Raw genomic sequence first — 20,190 nt, forward strand, 5'->3', positions numbered from 1 at the left:
CAGTGTGTACTAATGGGATTTAATATATGTCTATAGATAGATATATAGAAATGGATATAGATGTGTATGTACATATGTAATATAAGTGTATATAAAAACCTTCATCTGCCTCTTAACCCTGTATTCTCCAAGCCTAGAAGCAATGACACACATGGAGCAATAAACACACCTAGATATTGGTTTCTAAACACTGTTCTTTAGTAAAAGCAACTGGGGCTCTTGGAGAAATGGCTGGTTCTAGGGTAGGGTAGGGAAAGAACAAGGTGATCCTGGAACATCTTATGCCATCAAAAAGGAAGGAAGTAATCGAAAAATTATGTGAACATGTTAAAAGGACATAGAAGTCACCCTGAAGGGCTTCCATAGCCAAATCTGGGATCATTTGAGCATAAAAATGAATAATGATAGTAAAGGATTATAAACTATTGAATAAAGTAAGAAACCATGAGTGCACACTGATATAAATAAATAAGAAGGAAAAGTTCTTCCTTATTATAGAAGGTCCACTTAAAAATGTAGATGAAATGATATAATTAAGAAAACAATCACCATTTGGCAAAACCATTATGACTGGTGCTTCTGGCAAAAATTAATAGATGCAGAAGTTAGTGAATGAAAGTTTGAAGAGTAATAGTATATTCCCATAGCTTCAAAATCTCTCTCTGTAAGATACTTATTCATTACAAAGGATAACTTTACAGTGGAAAAACTTGGCAGATGCTGCTTTAACCAAATAATCAAAGTTATACCACCAGTAACCAATCAAGAGCAAGTACCTCCTGATGTGATGCACTGACAACTCAGCATCACTTTTGTGATATCAGCATCACTTTTTGTGATAATCCTGTCAAAAGGGCATAACCTGAATCTAATCATGAGGAAGCATCAGACAAACCCAAATTGAAGTACATTCTACAACATAGCCTGGACAGCAGATCCTCAAATGACATTGTTTCATTCAACGTGATTTTTCTTATAACTTTGATAAGGAAAAAAATCAGTTCCTGGTTGGCCACTGTCTGTGTGGAGTTTGCACGTTCTCCCTATGTCTGTGTGGGTTTTCTCCTAGTACTCCAGTTTCTTCCACAACCCAAAGATGTGCATCTTAGGCATGTCTAAATGGTCCCCGTCTGAGTGAGTGTGAGAGTGTGTGTGAGCGATGGGATGGTGGCCTTTCCAGAGTGGTTCCTGCCTTGCACCCTGAGCTGCCAGGATAGGCTCCAGCCACCCATAATCCTGAACTAGAATAATTGGGTAAATAATTATCTTACTTGTTTTTGTTAGTCTTTCTTAAGTGTATGTATAGCTCACATTTATTTCATTCTTTAATGTTAGAAGTGTTTTGGGTCTTTGGTGATTTTTTTGTGACCAGAAATATGCTGTAGGAACTGAACTCTTATTTATATCTGTTAGTCCATGGTAAAATTGGTTTCCTTGTATGCAGTTTCACTTAAAGTTGCAGTTTCCTAGAACCTATCGATGATGTTAAGTGAGGATTTACTATACTCTTTAAAAATGTCCGTGTTATGAAATGCAAAGAAAGACTTAGGAACTGTTTCAGATTAAAAGAGTCATTAAAAGAATCATGACGATTAAATGCAATGTATGATCTTGGATTCTCTTTTGTTATAAAAGGGGCATTATTGGGACAGTTGGTGAAATCTCAGTAAGGTCTGTAGATTAAATAATAGTATTGTACCAATTTTAATTTCCTGATTTTGACCATTACACTGTTGTTATATAAGCGAATTCCTTATTTTTAGGAAATACTGTAGTGGTAAACATGCATCATGTCTACAACTTACTCTTCTGAAAAATAATAATATGTGTATATATATGTATACGTGTGTGTGTGTGCATATGTGTGTGAGAGGAAGACACAGTGTGTGTGTATATGAGTGAGAGCAAATATAGCAAGTATTCACATTTGAGTAATCAGGGTAAAGGGCACTTGGGAATTCTTGTGCTATTATAACTTATTGGTAAATTTGATGTTACAGTATTTCAAAACTTTTAAAAATTAAAATTTTCAAGGGAAAACCCCGGCAACTTGGAGAAATCTGTTTAAGGCAGATTTAATCCTATCAAAAGGGCATAACCTTTTAATGGTATACTTCTGTATGGACTTTTAGGAACATTTTTGGTTTACTTTAGAGGAAAGATTGATGTTTCATCAGCAATAAACAATCTGAAAAGGAAATTAAGAAAGGAATTCCATTTAAAAGAATACCTAAAAGCATTAAATACTTAGGAATAAATCTAACCAAGGATGTGAAAGACTTGCACACTGAAAACTCTAAAATGTTGCTGAATGAAATTAAAGAAGACTTAAATAAATAGATGGTCATCGCATGTACATGGATAGGATGATATAACACTGTTAAGATGTGAATACTACCCAAAGCAATCTACTATCAATTCCAGTAGCCTTTTTGACAGAAGTGGAAATGATAATCCTTAAATTCATATGGAATTGCAAGGGGCCCTGAATAGCAAGGACAACCTTGAAAAGGAATATAAAGTTGGAGGATTCAAATTTCCCAACTACGAAACTTTCTACAAGGCCATGGTAATTAAAGCAGTATGGTACAGGTATAAGGACAAACATATAGACCACTGGAATAGATTAGAGAACTAGAAATAAGTCCTTACGTGTATGGTCAGTTGATTTCCTGTGAGGATGCCATTCAGTAGGGAAAAGACAATCTTTTCAACAAATGTTGCTGGAGAAACTGGATATCTACATGCAAAAGAATGAAATTGGACCCTTACCTAACACTTTATAAAAAATTAACTCAAAGTGGATCAAAGATCTAACTTAAAAGCTAAAACTATAAAACTCTTAAAAGAAAATATAGGGGGGAATCTTCATGACATTGGATTTGGCAACAATTCATGGATATGATACCAAAAGCACAAGGAACAAAAAAATTAAATTGGACTTCATCAAAATTAAAAACTTTTGTTCATCAAAGGATACTATCATGAAAAGTAAAAAGATAGCCTACAGAATAGGAGAAAATATTTGCAAATCATATATCTGATAAGGAATTAGTATCTGGAATATGTAAAGAACTCCTACAACTCAACAACAAACAACCCAATTTAAGAATGGGCAAAGAACTTGAACAGACATTTCTCCAAAGAAGATATGCAAATGGCCAATACGTGAAGACATGCTCAACATCATTAGTCATTGGGGAAATGCAAATCAAAACAATATTGAGGCCGGGCGCGGTGGCTCACGCCTGTAATCCTAGCGCTCTGGGAGGCTGAGGCGGGTGGATCGCTCAAGGTCAGCAGTTCGAGACCAGCCTGAGCGAGACCCCGTCTCTACTAAAAATAGAAATAAATTATCTGGACAACTAAAAGTATATATAGAAAAAATTAGCCGGGCATGCTGGCGCATGCCTGTAGTCCCAGCTACTCGGGAGGCTGAGGCAGTAGGATCGCTTAAGCTCAGGAGGTTGAGGTTGCTGTGAGCTAGGCTGATGCCATGGCACTCACTCTAGCCTGGGCAACAAAGTGAGACTCTGTCTCAAAAAAACAAAAACAAAAACAATATTGAGATACCATTTCATACTTTCTAGGTTGGTTATTTTAAAAAAGAGGAAAATAACATGTTGCTGGGGGTGTAGAGAAACTGGAACCCTTGTGCATTTCTGGTGAGAATGTAAATGGTACAGCTGCTCTGGAAGACAGTTTTGTGGTTTCTAAAAAGGTTAAACATAGAATTACCATATGACTCAGGAATTGTACTCCTAGGTATATATCTAAAAGAATTGAAAGCAAGGACTGGAACAGATACTTGTACAGCAATCATTACATCATTATTTACAAAAGCTGGAAATAACCCTAGTGTCTATCAGCAATTGAATGTTTAAACAAAATGTGGTATATACATAAAATGGAATATTACTCAGCTTTAAAAGGAAAAGAAATTTTGATATATGCCACAACATGCATGGACCTTGAAAATACTATTCTTAGTGAAATAAGCCAGACATACAAGGACAGATATGATTCCACTTATATGAAATACCTAGAATAGGCAGATTTATAGAGACAGAAAGTAGAATAGAGGTTACCAGAATCTAGGGGAAGAATGACGGAGGTGTTATTGTTTAACATATACAGAGTTTTTGTTGGGGATGATGAAAACGTTTTGGGTATAGCGTTGATGGTTGCACAGCATTGTGAATGTATTTGATGCCACTGAATTGTACACTTATAAATTGTTAAAATGATAAATATTATGTATATTTTACATTTTTAAAAGTTTCCAATTTAAAAAAGGTAGAAGTCAAATTCTAAAAAATAATATCAGAAGATGAGAAGAGTATACATAAGTAATTTAAAGTGTGCTTTGGTCTTGTTTTGGAGGATTACAAAGAAAATGAATAATTTTAGATATTTAAAAATGTGTAGATAAATGTCTATGTTAATTAAAAAAAAAAGATAGGGTCTTGTTATGTTGCCAAGGCTGGACTCAAACTCCTGGGCTCAAGCAATCCTCATGCCTCAGCCTCCCAAGTAGCTGGGACTACAGATGTATGCCAGTGTGCCCAGCTGTTTATATTAAATTTTAATACTAAAAGATTACAGATTCTGTTTATGGCTTTCAAACTAACAGAGGGGGTAGAAAAGAATTTTTTTAAAGAAAAACTTTACTAGCACGATAGAGAGCAAGAAAAGAGGGGGGAAAAGACCAAGAAGAATGGTTCATGGGAAAGATAAAATAAGATGTCAGAAGTTCATCAAATACATTAAAAATCACTTAACATATAGAGACTATAAAGTTGGATAAAGAAACAAAATTTTGCATCTACTAAAGAGACATACCTAAAACAAAATGACTTGGAAAGGTTAAAATTAAAGGCATAGATAAAGATATACTAGAAAAATACTAATCAAGACAAAGCTGGCATTGCAATATTATAATACAAATATCAGACCAAAGATCTGGACTTTTGAATAATTTTTTTTTTTTTTGAATAATTTATAAAATACAGTCTTTCAGTATTTCCAGTGTGGCTAACTGCAAAGATATGTTCTACCTGGTATTACTTACCTATTTTTTCTTATCTTTGTAAATCATCTACCACAAACATTTATGGAGTTATCTATGCATTAGGTAATGTAATACAGACAAAATGAGTAAAATGTAAGTGCTTAGTCCATAGGACTTGCAGTCTAGCAAGGAGAAGAAATCTAGTGACTTAAAAACAAGGCAGCAGCCAGGTGTGGTGTCTCACACCTATAATCCCCACAACTCGGGGAGGCTGGGCTGGAAGGATTGCTTGAGCCCAGGAGTTTAAGGCTGCAGTGAGCTATGATCATGCCACTGCACTCCAGCCTGGTAACAGAGCGAGACCGTGTCTCTTAAAACAACAACAACAACAAAAAAAAAAACCCCACACACAACAATAAAAAACAAGGCAGCAAATTGTTAGCACCATTAGAAAGTTATAAGTAAGATATGATGAGACCTGGCCGTGGGAGATAGAATCAGGAAAAGACTTTATATAAAATGTGGTATTTGAGATGGTCTTAAAAAGCTATACCAAGGCTGTAATTTCACTGTTATTAGTTCCTAATAATAATACAGCCTAGACCATGACCTAGACACCAGCTTTTTCCCCTTAGGGTATGAAGTATACTTTGAGACTAATTCTTTGCTGAATAGCTTCATAAATTTAGGCTACAAATGTCATCATTTCAGACTTCATTTGCTGGAAATGTAGCCTACTGCATTTACCTGTAACAGCTCATTTGCTATATTTTTCATTTTCCTTTGCTCAAGACAACAGTACTGCCATAAACTGCCTGGTTAGGTTAACACTTTCATTGCATTTTAAAAACCTCTCTTCTAACCTAATTCTTTTCCAGATGTTGTCCTCATAGTGTCTTAGAAGTAGATTTCTATGTTCATTTTCCATGAGGGAAGAAGAGTATGTAATTTGCTTTTTATACAGCGCTGTTAACGTTAACAGCAAGAAACTGATTTTATCCTAAATGATAACATACTCCATGTTAAAAACAGGTTAGACATTTCCCCCTGAAGTTGGTCTGGAATAGAATAGATGGGAAATGGAATAGATGGCTCCTGAATTTTTTTCCTGTTCAGTTCAGAGATTCAGAATTTTTTTTTCCCTTTCAATGGTCAACAAATGAAAACTGGCATTTGGAATTACTCTGTTCCCTCCATTCCTTGCCATCTTTAGTTTAATGTCTGCTTCTTCACAAAGATTAATATGTTTTCCACTTATGATTTACTTGTCAGGCAATTTAGGGGTTTTCTGGAACCTGAAGTCTGCCCTGGTAGGGATGATTACTGGATAATTGCCTATTCTTTGGTGGAGTTTCCATTTTTAGATTACTCCAGACTCTACAGCCTTTATTTCTTTGGCAGGAGAAGCCAAAGGCAACGGAGTATATTTTTTTCCCTTCCCTGGCCCAGCTTAAACAGTGACTCACTTGGGCCCTGGGGCTTTGCTTCATACTCTCATTTAGGGACTACTTTCTACCCTATTTGCCTTTAGTGTTCTGTTTGGAACCTCTATATTCTTTGGTACATGGGATTTGTCTCTGAGGTTATTGTCAGGGAGACATGTAGTTACCCCCATCCTGAGCTAGTTTTATCCCCACAAGCCATTTCATCCCTGTGGCAGCTGGTATAGGTCAGGGATAGTACAGAAGGAATATCTGTAAGGAAACTAATTCCAAATGGGGAAAGGAAGTAGCATTCTCAAAAAAAATGTGAGTGCCTATATCATCCAGTTAAAGACTGAAAGATTTTCCTCTATATGAGATGCTCTAGTGACTGGTTAAAACTTCCCCAGTGTATACATGTGGGAGGTGGGAAGCACTCAGAGGAATTGAACTTCAAGAGGTTTCAGAGGGATATGATTATATGAAAAAACTTCCCCATAGAAGGACTATAGTTTAGAGTTTTGTTGGGGGAAAATAAAAAAGATTTTCCACCTTTTTGGCAGCAGTTCTCCCTGGCCTCAATTTTTCATTCTGATTCTAGTCTTCTGTATTCTATCTAATGATGATTTCTTGATTTTTGTCTTTGCAGTTTTAACAGTGTATGCCAGGGAACTCACATTCTCTTTCGTGAATTCAGCTTCATCCAAGCCACTCCCCACAACAGGGCATCGTTTTTACGGGCCTTCTGGAGATGCTTCCGAACTGTGGGCAAAAATGGTGGTAAGTCTTCTCAAATTTTTTTTTTTTTTTTGCCTTCTTTCCTTCCTTTCTTTCAAACCTTTCCTTTGTCCTTATAAATACTGATTGAATGCATGGTACTAAAGGCATTTAGAATACCTTGCTTTTTGAGGAACTATCTGTCTTATGCCAGAGATATTACTACCACCATCACCATCACTAATGATACCTATTGAGAGCCAATGGTAGCTTCGAGCACTTTACATGTAGTAACTCATTTAATCTTCACAACGGCTCTCTATGGTAGATACTGTAATCCCCATTTTGTAACTAATGAAACCCAGGGTCAGAGGAGTTGAGTAACTTCACAAGGTAACACAGTAAATGCCAGGCCCAGATTTATACCCATGCAGTCTGGCTCCAGGGCCCTTGCTAATGGCAAATGTTAAAATACTATGTAGTAAATACAAGGAATAATGTGAATACAAAGAAAGAAACTCATGAATAGGGGGTTGGGATGAGGATACTGTTGTTAGAGAAGAGAGAGAAAAGTACATTGGGGATTCTCCTGAGAATTGGCTGTTTGATCTAAGTTGGAAAGGAAGAGTAGGAATTACCCATGTGGGTAAAAGAGAAAAGGGCATTTTAGGTAGGACATGTGCTGAAACATAAAAGAACCTGGAATATTTAAGAAACAGAAGCTCAGGCTGGGTGCAGTGGCTCTCATCTATAATCTCAGTACTCTGGGAAGCTGAGGCAGGAGGATTGCTTGAGGCCAGGAGTTTGAGACCAGCCTGAGCAACATAGTGAGACCCTGTCTCCACAAAATAAAAAAATTAGCCAGGCTCAGTGGCTAATCTGTAGTCCTAGCTACTCAGGAGGCTGAGGCAGGAGGACCACGTGAGCCCAGAGTTTGATGTTACAAGTGAGCTATAATCGGGCCATTGCACTCCAGCCTAGGTGACATGGCAAGACTCCATCTCCACAAAAAAAAAAAAAAAGAAAGAAAAGAAAAAGAAAAAAGTGAAAAGAAAAATAGAAGATCAGAATGACTAGAGTAGATGAGCCTGTAAACGAATAAAAGAGCTCCTGAAAGACCAATTTTTGCCATAAAAATGAAGTTGGATTTTATTCTGTGGGTATTATTTGAAGGCTTTTAGATATGAGAGTGGTGTGATGGTATCTGAAAGATCATTCAAAAGGTAGTGGGGAAGATGGCCTAGACTGGTGGCAGGGAACATATTAATAGAAGTTTCGGAGTAGTTGAGTGAGAGATAAGAGCCAAAACTAAGGCAGTATCCATGGAGATGGAAAGGGGCATTCTCGGGGATAGAATCCACAGGATTTGGTGATTGGATTTGGCATATATAAAGTGAATGAGAAGACCAGTGATAATTTCCACTTTTTTGACTTGGGCAACTACATAAAAATATTAGAGGGGCAATAGATTGTTGGGGGGAAATGTGTTATTTTTTTTAATTGTGGTAAAATATACATAACATAAAATTTACCATTTTAACCATTTGTAATTGTACAGTTCTGTGACATTAAGTACATTCACATTGTTCTGCAACCATCCCCACCATCCATCTCCAGAACTTTTTCATCTTCCTAAACGGAAACTCTATACCCATTAAAAACTAACTCTCCATTCCCACCTCCCTCCAGCCCCTTGAAGCCACTATTCTGCTTTCTGTCTCTGTGAATCTGACTACTCTAGGTACCTCATATAAGTAGAATCATACAATATTTTTCCTTTTGTGACTGGCTTATTTCATTTAGCATAATGTCCTCAAAGTTCATCCATTGTCAGAATTTTCTTCGTTTTTAAGCCTGAATAACATTCAATCGTGTGTATATCACATTTTGCTCCTCAGTTCATCTGTTGATGGACACTACAGTTGCTTCCACCTTTTGGCTATTGTGAATAATGCAGTATGTTGTTTAAAACAGACTAAGCTAAAAAACTTCATTAAGCAGTAGGAAATAGAGGACAGTTTCTAAAAATATAGATTTAGGTAAGTAGAATAAAGTTACCTAAAGTAAAGTTTTTCAAAGCACCTTATAATCCTTGATAGAAAAGCCTTGTGCACTGGAAAATGCAAGTCATTTTTATGTTTGAATGCTGTTGGTTTAGCATCTCTTGATTATATTACAAGGAAAATATTAAGAAAGACACTGATTGAAAATGTCTTTATCAAGACTTTATCTTGGTGAGGTGAAAGGTGAAAGCACCTCCATTGGGAGTTTCTTTTTAGAAATGGCACTAGGTTCTTATACTTAGAATATTAAGATAGATTAAATTGCTCCAAAATTTTCAGATTTAGACTCTCTGCATCAAACCTTCTTTCACATCTGTTTTCCAGGGCCTGTTCTTATTCCTACTTTCATATTACATGTTTTTACAATTAAATATTGAATACCTGTAAGACTGTTTCTTTTTGGGGAGGACAGAGTCTTGCTCTGTTGCCCAGGCTACAGTGCCGTGGCATCAGCCTAGCTCACAGCAACCTCAAACTCATGGGCTCAAGCAATCCTCCTGCCTCAGCTTCCCGAGGAGCTGGGACTACAGGTGTGCACCACCATATCTGGCTAATTTTTTTTCTATGTTTAGTTGCCCAGCTAATGTTTTCTACTTTTAGTAGAGATCAGATCTCACTCTTGCTCAGGCTGGTCTCGAACTCCTGACCTCAAGCAGTCCTCCTGCCTCTGCCTCCCAGAGTGTTAGGATTACAGGCACAAGCCACTGTGCCCAACCAAGACAGTTTCTGTAGTGATCCTACCTTAAAGAAGAGGAATGCCTAACCTACTTTCTCATTCATTCAACAAATATTTCTGGTAGACTTACTATGTGCCTGGTGCTGAGCTTATAGTGAGTCAACAAATATGCTCCTTGCTTTTGACTTTACAAAATCCCCCACCCTGCTCTAATTGATACTACTGCTACTTTATATATAGCTACTGAAACTTTTTTTTCTAAAACTGCTTCTACCCAGTATCTTATTAGATCATTTCAACTATCCTTGAGAAATGGGTAAAGTAGGTTTATTGTGTTCAATTTGTAAGTAATGAAATTGTGTAATTTGTAGAAAGATTTCACAGTGGGTTAGTAGCAAAGCTGGAAATAGAACCCAAATTTACTAATGGATAATGCACTGTTTCTGCAATTTTTACTTCAATCACTGCTTCTTTGAAATGTAACTCTAAAGATCATCCATCTCTACTACAGTATTTATGCAAGAAGTACTTAGTGTACTGAGGATAGCATCTTTTCCTTTACGGAATAAATGCACTAATAGCTAAAAATCAGTGTGGACTCAATTTTAAGTGAACTAGCTCAGAAAAACTATCTCACTGGTCTCTACATAAACAACACTGGGGGCTTTGAGTGTATAGGTGAAGTTTGTACTATTTTATCAGAACTTCTCTTTCCTAGTTCTTTCCTAGTCCCTTATTGAGTCAGCAAATATTTATTGGATACCTATTACAGTCGTCCCTTGGTATACATGGGGATTGGTTCTAGGACTCCCATGTATACCAAAATCTATCTGTACATACTCAAGTCCTTCAGCTGGCCCTGTGAAACCTACATTTATGAAAAGTTGGCCATCCGTATACACAGATTTTGAATCCCGTGAATACTGTATTTTCAATCCCCATTCAATTGGAAAAAATCTGTGTGTAAATGAACCTACACATTTCAAACCCATTGTTCAAGAGTCAACAGTGTATTGAAAAATGCTATATACAGCTAGTTTCTGTGATATAGCATATGGAGGTAACTATGGAAAATAGTCTTTAGATAGCCTTAATTTTTTAGCCTTAATTTTTCCCCTGATTTAGAAGTGGGGCCTCTTCAAGAATTTATTTACTATCACAAGGGATTCGTATAGCATTTAGACTCTTAGCAGATGTGGATTTCTTTATCTTTCTAATAGCAGCTGCCAGTGATTCATCCAGCTGCTGAGAAGCAGCAGCTCCAAGTTCTCCCTGTTTCTCCGGTGCCATAAACAAGACTTAGATTTTATGCTGGATATTTATTGTTATGCTTCTTAATCAGATAGCCTCTGATTTCTTAAAGACCAAATATAAAATTTCTGTCTAGGTGATCCTAAAATCTTTAGTTATATGGTTTTAATATATTCTCAGTTTTTTCTGGGAAACCTTAGAATATCTTTCTGTCCCTGAATGTTTCAGTCCCAATTTTAATCCAGGATGAATGAAAACTCTTGAAGCAAGGTTCGAAAGGAAAGGATTTATTAAGCCCTATTTTTTCAGTTAATGCCAAGTACCTACTCAGTGGAGCTTCTACTATATTGTTCTTCTACAGATAACTTCCTTAGAACATCATGTACATATTTTAGCATTATCAAGAGGAAACTAACTCTTCTGGGAGGTAGCAAAAGAAGAGTAGAGTTTTAGCATAATATGTCTAAAAATGAAGCCACCTATAGAAAACTAAGGACCTGATTCCTTTTGACAAGAAACATTTATTCCAGTTTTTAACAAGTACAGGGATATAATATCATTTCTGCATAACTGAGTACTGAACAATGCTAATTTTCCTATGTCTGAATTTTAGATAGTCTCATGAAAACTATAGTGAACCTCTTGCTATCTAGGCAATTTTAGACTCCTGGAAGCAAAAAGGTATATTGAAATGTAAAAAGCCTTTAAAATTTAGCTTCTCACTTTGGTAATTCTTTTCATGTAGAAAGATTAATCTCAATTTTCTAAGTCTGGCAAAGATTGATATTCCCTTGATATAAATCTTTACTTCTGTTTAGAGATACTGGCTCAAAAGAGCTTTTGTTCACAGTTTTTTTTCAATTGAAACTTAATTTTGAGCTTTGTGTATAAATATGTATGTATATTTTATATATATACACACATATACATATATTTCATTTAATAAAATAATGATAGGTACTTCCTTTTCTACATGGAAAAGTATCTACAAAGGGAATTGTCCTCTTGCCACAAACAACTAGAAAATCAGAGTATCTGAAACAACAGTTTTCAGACACTGGGCAATAGGCAATGGGGAATGTGGGCCCTGAGATGCAGTTTCTAAGCAACAGTATAGGGAGGGAGATCATCAACGAGCTTGGCAGTCTTATTGAGTTAAGGAAGCAGAGATTGCGGTTTAGGGAGGCCTAAATGGCCAGAATTTGGAGGCCAGAATATGAAAGAGGAGGGAGCTGGGCAGAGAGCTCCAGAGAGCTGCAAGGGGGTATGCAAATCTTTGGCTACCAACTGCACATGTGTGGGTTGGAAAAAGAACCACCAGAAAACAGCAGGCCAAATAATCCTGGAGTATACACAGGGCTGGGGATAGTTCATGCTTCTACCAGCCAGAATGGAAAGACCTCGAAATACACAGGGCATTGGAGTCCTCAACAGCTTAAAGGCAAAAAGGATTAAACTGATCTACAAGTAATTTAACTGTATACAGAACAAAATTCTTTAGAGGAATTCAACAAAATCTAGCACTTAACAATGCAAAATTCACAAATCTGCCACCCAATTCAAAATTACCAGACATTAATAGAAGCAGATAAATATGATCAGGAGAAAAATCAGTCAATAGAAACACAGACCCAGAAATGACATAGCTGATGGAATTAAGAAGGACCTTAAAACAATTATTTTAAATCATATGAATATACTCAAGTACTTAAAGGAAAACACAAATATGATTAGGAGATAAGTGAAAGATATAAAAAAGATCCAAGTGGAATTTCTAGACATGAAAAATGTCTGTAGTGAAAATGATAATGATAATAGCAATTAACATTTATTAAGTGCTTTTATGTAGATTATCTCATTTTTCTTCACAACAATCTTATGTGCTAGGTAGATACTATTATCTCCTTTGTACAGAAAATGAAACTGAGATTTAGAATGTTGAATAACTCACTCTAGGTCATAACACCAAGTAAGTGAAAAAGCCAATGCCAGAAGAAGCCAGAAAGCCTATCTCCAGAGTGTATTATTGTTTCAAAGTATTCTACGTTAACACTGTATGAGATGCTGGAAATATAAATGAGTAAGTGACAATACTTGCCCTCAAGGAACTTGTATTCTAGGAGAAGAAACAAAGTAGTCCAGAAAGTTTCCATAGAGTATAAGTGATTATTAGAGCCATGTGTAAGATTCAGTAATAGTACTAGGGAGGAAATAGCCAAATCTTCCTGTGGAAGTATGGGAAGGCTATAAAGGAGCAAAGACAGTTGGGATGGATCCTGGAATAGTAGAAAACTGTTAAGTGAATATGGAATACATTCTAAAAAAAGAAATCAAGATTTTTAAAAATATGATGTCATGAAACAACATGGTTCCTTTGGAAAATGGTAAAAAGTCATTTTGGCTGGGGCTTAACACATAAGAAGAAAACATCATCAAAGTCAACAGGAAATAATGCTGAATGCTTATTGTGTGCCAGCCACTGAGCAAAATGCTTTACGTGTATTTGTTCATTTACTCCACACAACAAACATAGGAGTTGGTATGATTATCATCCTGTTTTACACATTAAGAAACTGAGAGTCAGAGAATTAAGTAACTTGCACAAGGCCAAAAAGTTTGTAAGTAGCACAGCTCGTATTCAAACCTACATTGTCACAAAGTCCACATTCTTAACAACTCTGCTCTGTACTGCCTGAATGCATGCTACCCCAGGGTATGAAGGGCTTTGTGTGCCCTAAAAAGTTTATGCTGTCTCCTGAATTTAGTAGACTCTTCTTGATCTGTGTGGTATTTTCACATGTGACACTGACAAAAGTATGGAAAATAGACTGCAAGGCAGGTAAGAGTGAAGACAGAGACCAGTTAGGAGACTATTACAATAGAACAGGAAGTGACCATGAAGATGAAGAGCCATTTAAGGCGTTTTTGACAGGATTTACTGATTGATTGGGTATGGGGTATGGGAGAGAAAGAGTCAAGAATAAATGCCAGAATCTAAAGAATTGCCATTTTCATCCCTCCCTTCCATTTTTCCTTTTATCTTTTATGTTTCACTCTGAATTTACAGTTATTTTGCCTCATAGTCTAGTTATACTCATTCATTTAACAAACATTTATGTATCAGTTGCTGGTGATAAAGCAGTAAGTGGCACAGATAGAAATTCTTACTCTCATTCTTACCCTCCGAGACTTTGCGGCATGATAATCAGAGAATTGACAAAAATCTCTGCAGGCATCCTTGGCTTGTTCCTGGTGTTAGGGGAAATGCTTTTCAGTATAGCAGGTCCTGAAATAACATTGTTTCATTACAACATTGATGAGGAAAAATAATTGATTCCTGGCCAGAGCCACTGTCTGTGTGGAGTTTGTACATTCTCCCTATGTCCACATGGATTTTCTCCATGTATTTCAGTTTCCTCCCACATCCCAAAGATGTGCACATTAGGTTCATTGGTGTGTCTAAATGGTCCTAGTCTGAATGAGTATGGGTGTGTGTGTGAGAGTGCTCTATGATAGAGTGGTGTTCTGTCCAGGGCTGGTTCCCACCTTGTGCCCCGAGCTGCCAGGATAGGCTCTGGCCACCTGCAACCCTAAAGTGGAATAAGCAAGTTGAAAAATGAATACAAATTGTTTCAAATAAAAGATCTTAAGATAGATGATAATCACACCAGTGAACGACAATAAATGATGAGGTATGGAAGCATGAGGCTTCCACATTTGTGATTATTTTTGAACTGTGTGGTAGTAGGAGGTGCTCCTTACAATTTTCACTTTGCAGACATTTATTCCTTGATTTAACCCACCACCACTATGACCAGTGTCACTCAATGATTCACCAAAAATTGGGTAAATAATTATCTTACTTGCTTTTATTAATCTTTCTTAAATATATGTATAGTTCACATTTATTTCAATGTTTAATATTATAAGTGTTTTGAATCTTTAGAAGTTTGATGATGCTTTTGTGACCAGAAATATACTATAGGAACTTAACTCTTATTTATATCAATTAGCCTGTGGTAAAATTGGTCTTGTTATATATCATTTTACTTAAAGTGGCAGTTTCTAAGAACCTATTGATGATGTTGAGGACTTAATTTTATTTGGTTTTAAGATAAAAATGTATCAAGAAAGTTACAATTCATGTAGATAAGTAGTTTCAAATACGAATACATTTTGGGAGGCCAAGGTGGAAAGATCGCTTGAGGCCAGGAGTTTGAGACCAGCACCAGCCTGGGCAAAATAGTGAGACCCTGTCTCTACAAAAGAAATTTTTTTTAATTAGCCAGGCATGGTGGTGCATACCTATAATCCCCACTACTCAGGAGACTGAGCCAGGAGGATTGCTTGAGCCCAAGAGTCTGAGGAAGTGGTTCAAGCCTCAGACTCCTGGGCTCTACTGCACACTAGCCCAGGCAACAGAGCAAGACCCTGTCTCCAAAAAAAAAAAAAATACTAATAGATTTGTTTTTAACATTTTGACTTCCAGTCCAATCTTTCTTTTAGCTTTACTGATCCCAATGTTCAAAAGGGGAGTGATAGTACATTTTTGTGTCAAAGCTGAGTTGCTCACATGCTTAATTAATGAGTAATCACTTTGGAGAAATCAGTAGCGATTATCTGGCTAGTTTAGGAATTTTATTGTTTGGAGAAAAATAAGTGTATCTTATAACATCATATATAAGTTGTTCAGTGATATCATTTTAAAAAAATTTAGATACCTCAAAGGCTGCTGTGGACTTGTGTCCTCCCCTCAAATTCATATATTGAAGCTGTACCTCCAATGTGACTATATTTGAAAAAAAGACCTATAGGGAGGTAATTAAGGTTAAATGAGGTCATAAGGGTAGGGCCCTGATCTGGTAGGAAGGATTAGTGTCCTTACAAGAAGACACATGGGGTGGGGTGGGGGAGTGGGCGTGGTGGCTCACATCTGTAACACTAGTACTTTGGGAGGCTGAGGTGAAAGGATCTTTTGAGGCCAGGAGTTCAAGATCAGCCTAAGCAAAAGTGAGACCCCCATCTCCACAAAAAAAATAGAAAAATTATCCAAGTGTGGTGGCACACTCCTGTAATCCCAGCTACTTGGGAGGCTGAGGGAGGAGGATTGCTGGAGCCCAGGAGTTTGAGGTTGAATTGAGCTATTATGTTGCCACTGTACTCTAGCCCCAGGCAACAGAGTGAGACCCTGTCTCAAAAAAAAAAAGAAGCAGCAGCACCAGAGAGCTGTTTCCTCACCTCCTGCCATGTGAGGACATAGAGAGAAGGCAGCTGTCTGTTAACCAAGGAGAGAGCCCTTACCAGACACTGACCCTGCTGATCTTAGACTTCTAGTCTCCAGAACTGTGAGAAAATAAATTTCTGTTAAGCCACCCTGGATTTTGTTATGGCAGCCCAGGAAGATTAATGCAGAGGCCATCCTTTTGCTCACAGTTTCAGCACAGAAAAATTAATTTTGTTTTGCATATTGAGTCCAAACCCTGTTTTGATTCATCACTAACATTTTATCTGAGGTTGAAAAGATGGCAGTGTTGTGACCCTGCATTACCAAATTGAGCCATTTAATTTATTTAAAATATTAATAAAATTTCCACATTGATAAACATATATTTAATGGATTTACTTTAAGGTAGAAATAATACTAATTTCTTATTTTGACTGTTGTTCTGATACCTGCCTTATGTCAGTCAGGAAACTTTAGTATAAAAGAATAAATTATGGTATGACTACTTATGTCTCTGCAAATAATTCAGAAAGGTCTGCAGTCCAAAGACCTCATCCTAATAAAATTAACAGTCTGTATCAATTTGTATATCATTTTATAATGTTATATTTTGAAAAATATAAATGTTAATTTTGAAACATTCTTGTGTAATTTTAACTGCTAGTACTTATCTATACATTTTGGACTTGTCTTTTATATGATCTTCTACTCCTTAAATCTTTTCTGCTTCTGCCTCCCTTCCATTCACAGTACAAATATGACTACATTTTTACCACTTTATTTGTTAGTATTTTAACACTTAAAGACTTTTATTATATTTTATAATTATCAAGCATTTTACAAAATAATAAATCTACTTTGTATTTGCTTCTATAACCAGATCATATATGTACAAGTTAAAGGAGAGCTTGACAACATCTGTACTCTCACCCAGTTAAATATAAAAATTTTGTATTGTCCCAGCTTTTATGCCAATATAGTCCTGGATTAAAAAGAAAACAAGATCACAGCAGATAAAAAACTTCCTAATCAGTGTAAATATATATATTTGCAGAACAGGAGAAACTCCACAAATGAGTTAACCTGAGAGCATAGATTGGTATTGTCCATATATTAAAATTTGCTGTGTAACATATTTAGTGTGCATTTTGTTTTTCTTATAGATTTTAAATTAAAATGTTGTTAATAAGATTAAAATTAAACCTTTATAGAACTTTATAAATGCCACTGAAAAATTCTAGGCTTCTGTGAAACATGGTTTGAAAACTGCTGATCTACTTCAACCCTTCCCCCTTGTATAGATATAAAAATTGCGGCTGAGGTGTCCTAGCTAGTTGGTAGTACATATAGAATCAAGACTAAATTCAGGTCTTCTGATTCTCAATCAAGTGCTCTTGTCACTATCATGTTCTGCTGCTGAATGAACATAAATACATTTTGTGTCATTTAGTCTCTGAGATAAATGTATAATTTTCTAGCCCAAAATGTAATCATAGTAGTTAAGGCATGAGAATGCATTGCAATTGTCTATGATTTTATATCCTCTTTCATTGTTTTACAGATGAAAGAAAGGTAGCTACAAGTTCTTTCATTTTAAGATCCATTTTACCTGCCTTCAAGAGAAAAAATAAAGTTAGTCTACCTTATTTAAAATAAAAATTCATGATTTTTATTAAAGAGGGGGTATAATACTTGCCTTACTGTATATTTTATGCTTTGAAGAACATAATAAGCAGATTCTGGAAGTTCCTTGAAAATACAACTAAGGGGTTGTTCTGTTGTTGTTTTTTAAAGTTAGGCTGAACAGAGACTTTAACATGTGATATTTTTAAACCCATTCTCTATACCTCAAAGAACTAAAAGTAGAACTATCATTTGATCCAGCAGTCCCCCAACTGGATATTTACCCAAAGGAAAAAAAGACATTCTATAATAAAGACACCTGCACTCAAATCTTTATAGCAGCACAATTCACAATTGCAAAAATGTGGAAAAAACCCAAGTGCCCATCAATACATGAGTGGATTAATAAAATGTGATATATGTATACCATGGGGTACTACTCAGCCATAAAAAACAATGCTGAACTAATACCTCTTCTATTATCCTGGATGGAGCTGGAGCCGATTCTTCTCAGTGAAGTATAACAAGAATGGAAAAAAAAGCACAACATGTACTCACCACCAAATTAGCACTAACTGATCAACATTTATGTGCACATATGGAAACAACATTGATCAGGTGTCGGGCAGGTGGCAGGGAGGAGGGAGTGGGTAAATTCATACCTAATGGGTGCAGTACACACTTTCTGGGGGATGGGCATACTTGTAGCTCTGACTCAGGTGGTGCAAAGGCAATATATGTAACCAAAGTGTTTGTACTCCTGTAATATTCTGAATGAAATAGAAAAACCCATTCTCTAAAATAGATCTATCAGCCGGGCGCAGTGGCTCATGCTAGTAATCCTAGCAGAGTGAGAGGCGGAGGTGAGAGGATTGCTTGAGGTCAGGAGTTCAAGACCAGCCTGAGCAATATCAAGACCCTGTCTCCACAAAAAAATAGAAAAAATTAGCCAGGCATGGTGGCATGCACCTGTAGTCCTAGCTCCTGGGGAGGCTGAGGCAAGAAGATCACTTGAGTCCAGGAGTCTGAGGTTGCTGTGAGCTAAGCTGACGCCACGGCACTCTAGCCTGGCCAACAGAATGAGATTCTGTCTCAAAAAAAAGTAAAAATAAAAGTAAAATAAAAAAACAACATAGATCTACCAAGCCAAGCATGGTGGCACACACCTGTAGTCCTGCTTGAGCACAAGAATTGGAGGCTATAGAGAGCTATAATCACACCTGTGAATAGCCACTGCACTGCAGCCTGGGCAATATAGTGAGACCCTGTCTCTTAAAAAATAAATAAATAAATAAAGTAGATATGCGAGAAATTGAATGATACCTCTAGGCTTCTGAAATCTCTTGCTCTCATGGTTCCATTAGAAACAAAACTAATTGACTACATTAAACTTTATACACTATGAATCAAAATGAAACCACCTTAGGTTAAAGATGTCAGTTTAATAAACCGTACTCAAATTTGGTTGTTTTGGTGGGTTGTAAGCTGGAAGTATATAAAAGCAAGTATAAATAATGTTGAAAATGTAATATTTTCCAGTTTTATTTTGCTTAATGTAACCTGCTCATCTTTCCCACCACCACCACCTGACCCTAATTTGGAACCCTAATTAGACAACTTGGCAAGGTTGTCAAAAAGACAGATTCCTTGATCCCATCTAATACCTACTCAATCAAGCCAGATGGCAAAGGGCCTGGTTATTTATTGTTTAACAAGCATTTCAGGTGATTCTTATAATCATTAAAGCTTAGGAAAAACTGAGTAACTTCTTAACGTTTTTTTCTTTGTTTCAGTCCTTGCCCTACATCAGTGGTTTCAACCCTGGTTCCATATGAGGATCAGTTAGGGAGCTTTAAAAAAAATACTGTTGCCCAGGCCTCTCGCCAAACCAGTTTAACCAATTTTGGGGCTGGGACCCTGACATCTTGTATGCTCTGCAGATGATTCTGATACACATTGAAGCTTGAGAACTACTGCAAGACCTTTTGTAAATGTAATTCTCTAAAGCAGAGCCCTGGGCTTGTCACCCCTGTTTAGAACACCAGTGGTTCTGTATTGCCTACTAATTAGATATGAATTCCATGACTTTATATCATGAGACCACTCATCACCCAACACCTACCTTTCCAACCACTACTCTCTTACTCATGGGCTATCCTCTCACCACACAAAAACACTTTCCCCAACCACTCCTTATGCTTTTC

General features: G+C 36.6%; 1 protein-coding gene across 1 annotated transcript in view; it reads left to right on the forward strand.

The window, feature by feature from the left end:
• C7H11orf49 (chromosome 7 C11orf49 homolog) overlaps nt 1–20,190 on the forward strand; it is a 167,117-nt gene that overhangs the window by 75,666 nt on the left and 71,261 nt on the right. The window contains exon 3 of the mRNA XM_045557971.1: nt 7,082–7,212. Within this exon, the coding sequence (XP_045413927.1) occupies nt 7,082–7,212 (131 nt within the window). The remainder of the gene's footprint in view (nt 1–7,081; nt 7,213–20,190) is intronic.

The sequence above is a fragment of the Lemur catta genome, chromosome 7 (genome assembly GCF_020740605.2).
Source record: "Lemur catta isolate mLemCat1 chromosome 7, mLemCat1.pri, whole genome shotgun sequence".
Lineage (NCBI taxonomy): Eukaryota > Metazoa > Chordata > Mammalia > Primates > Lemuridae > Lemur > Lemur catta.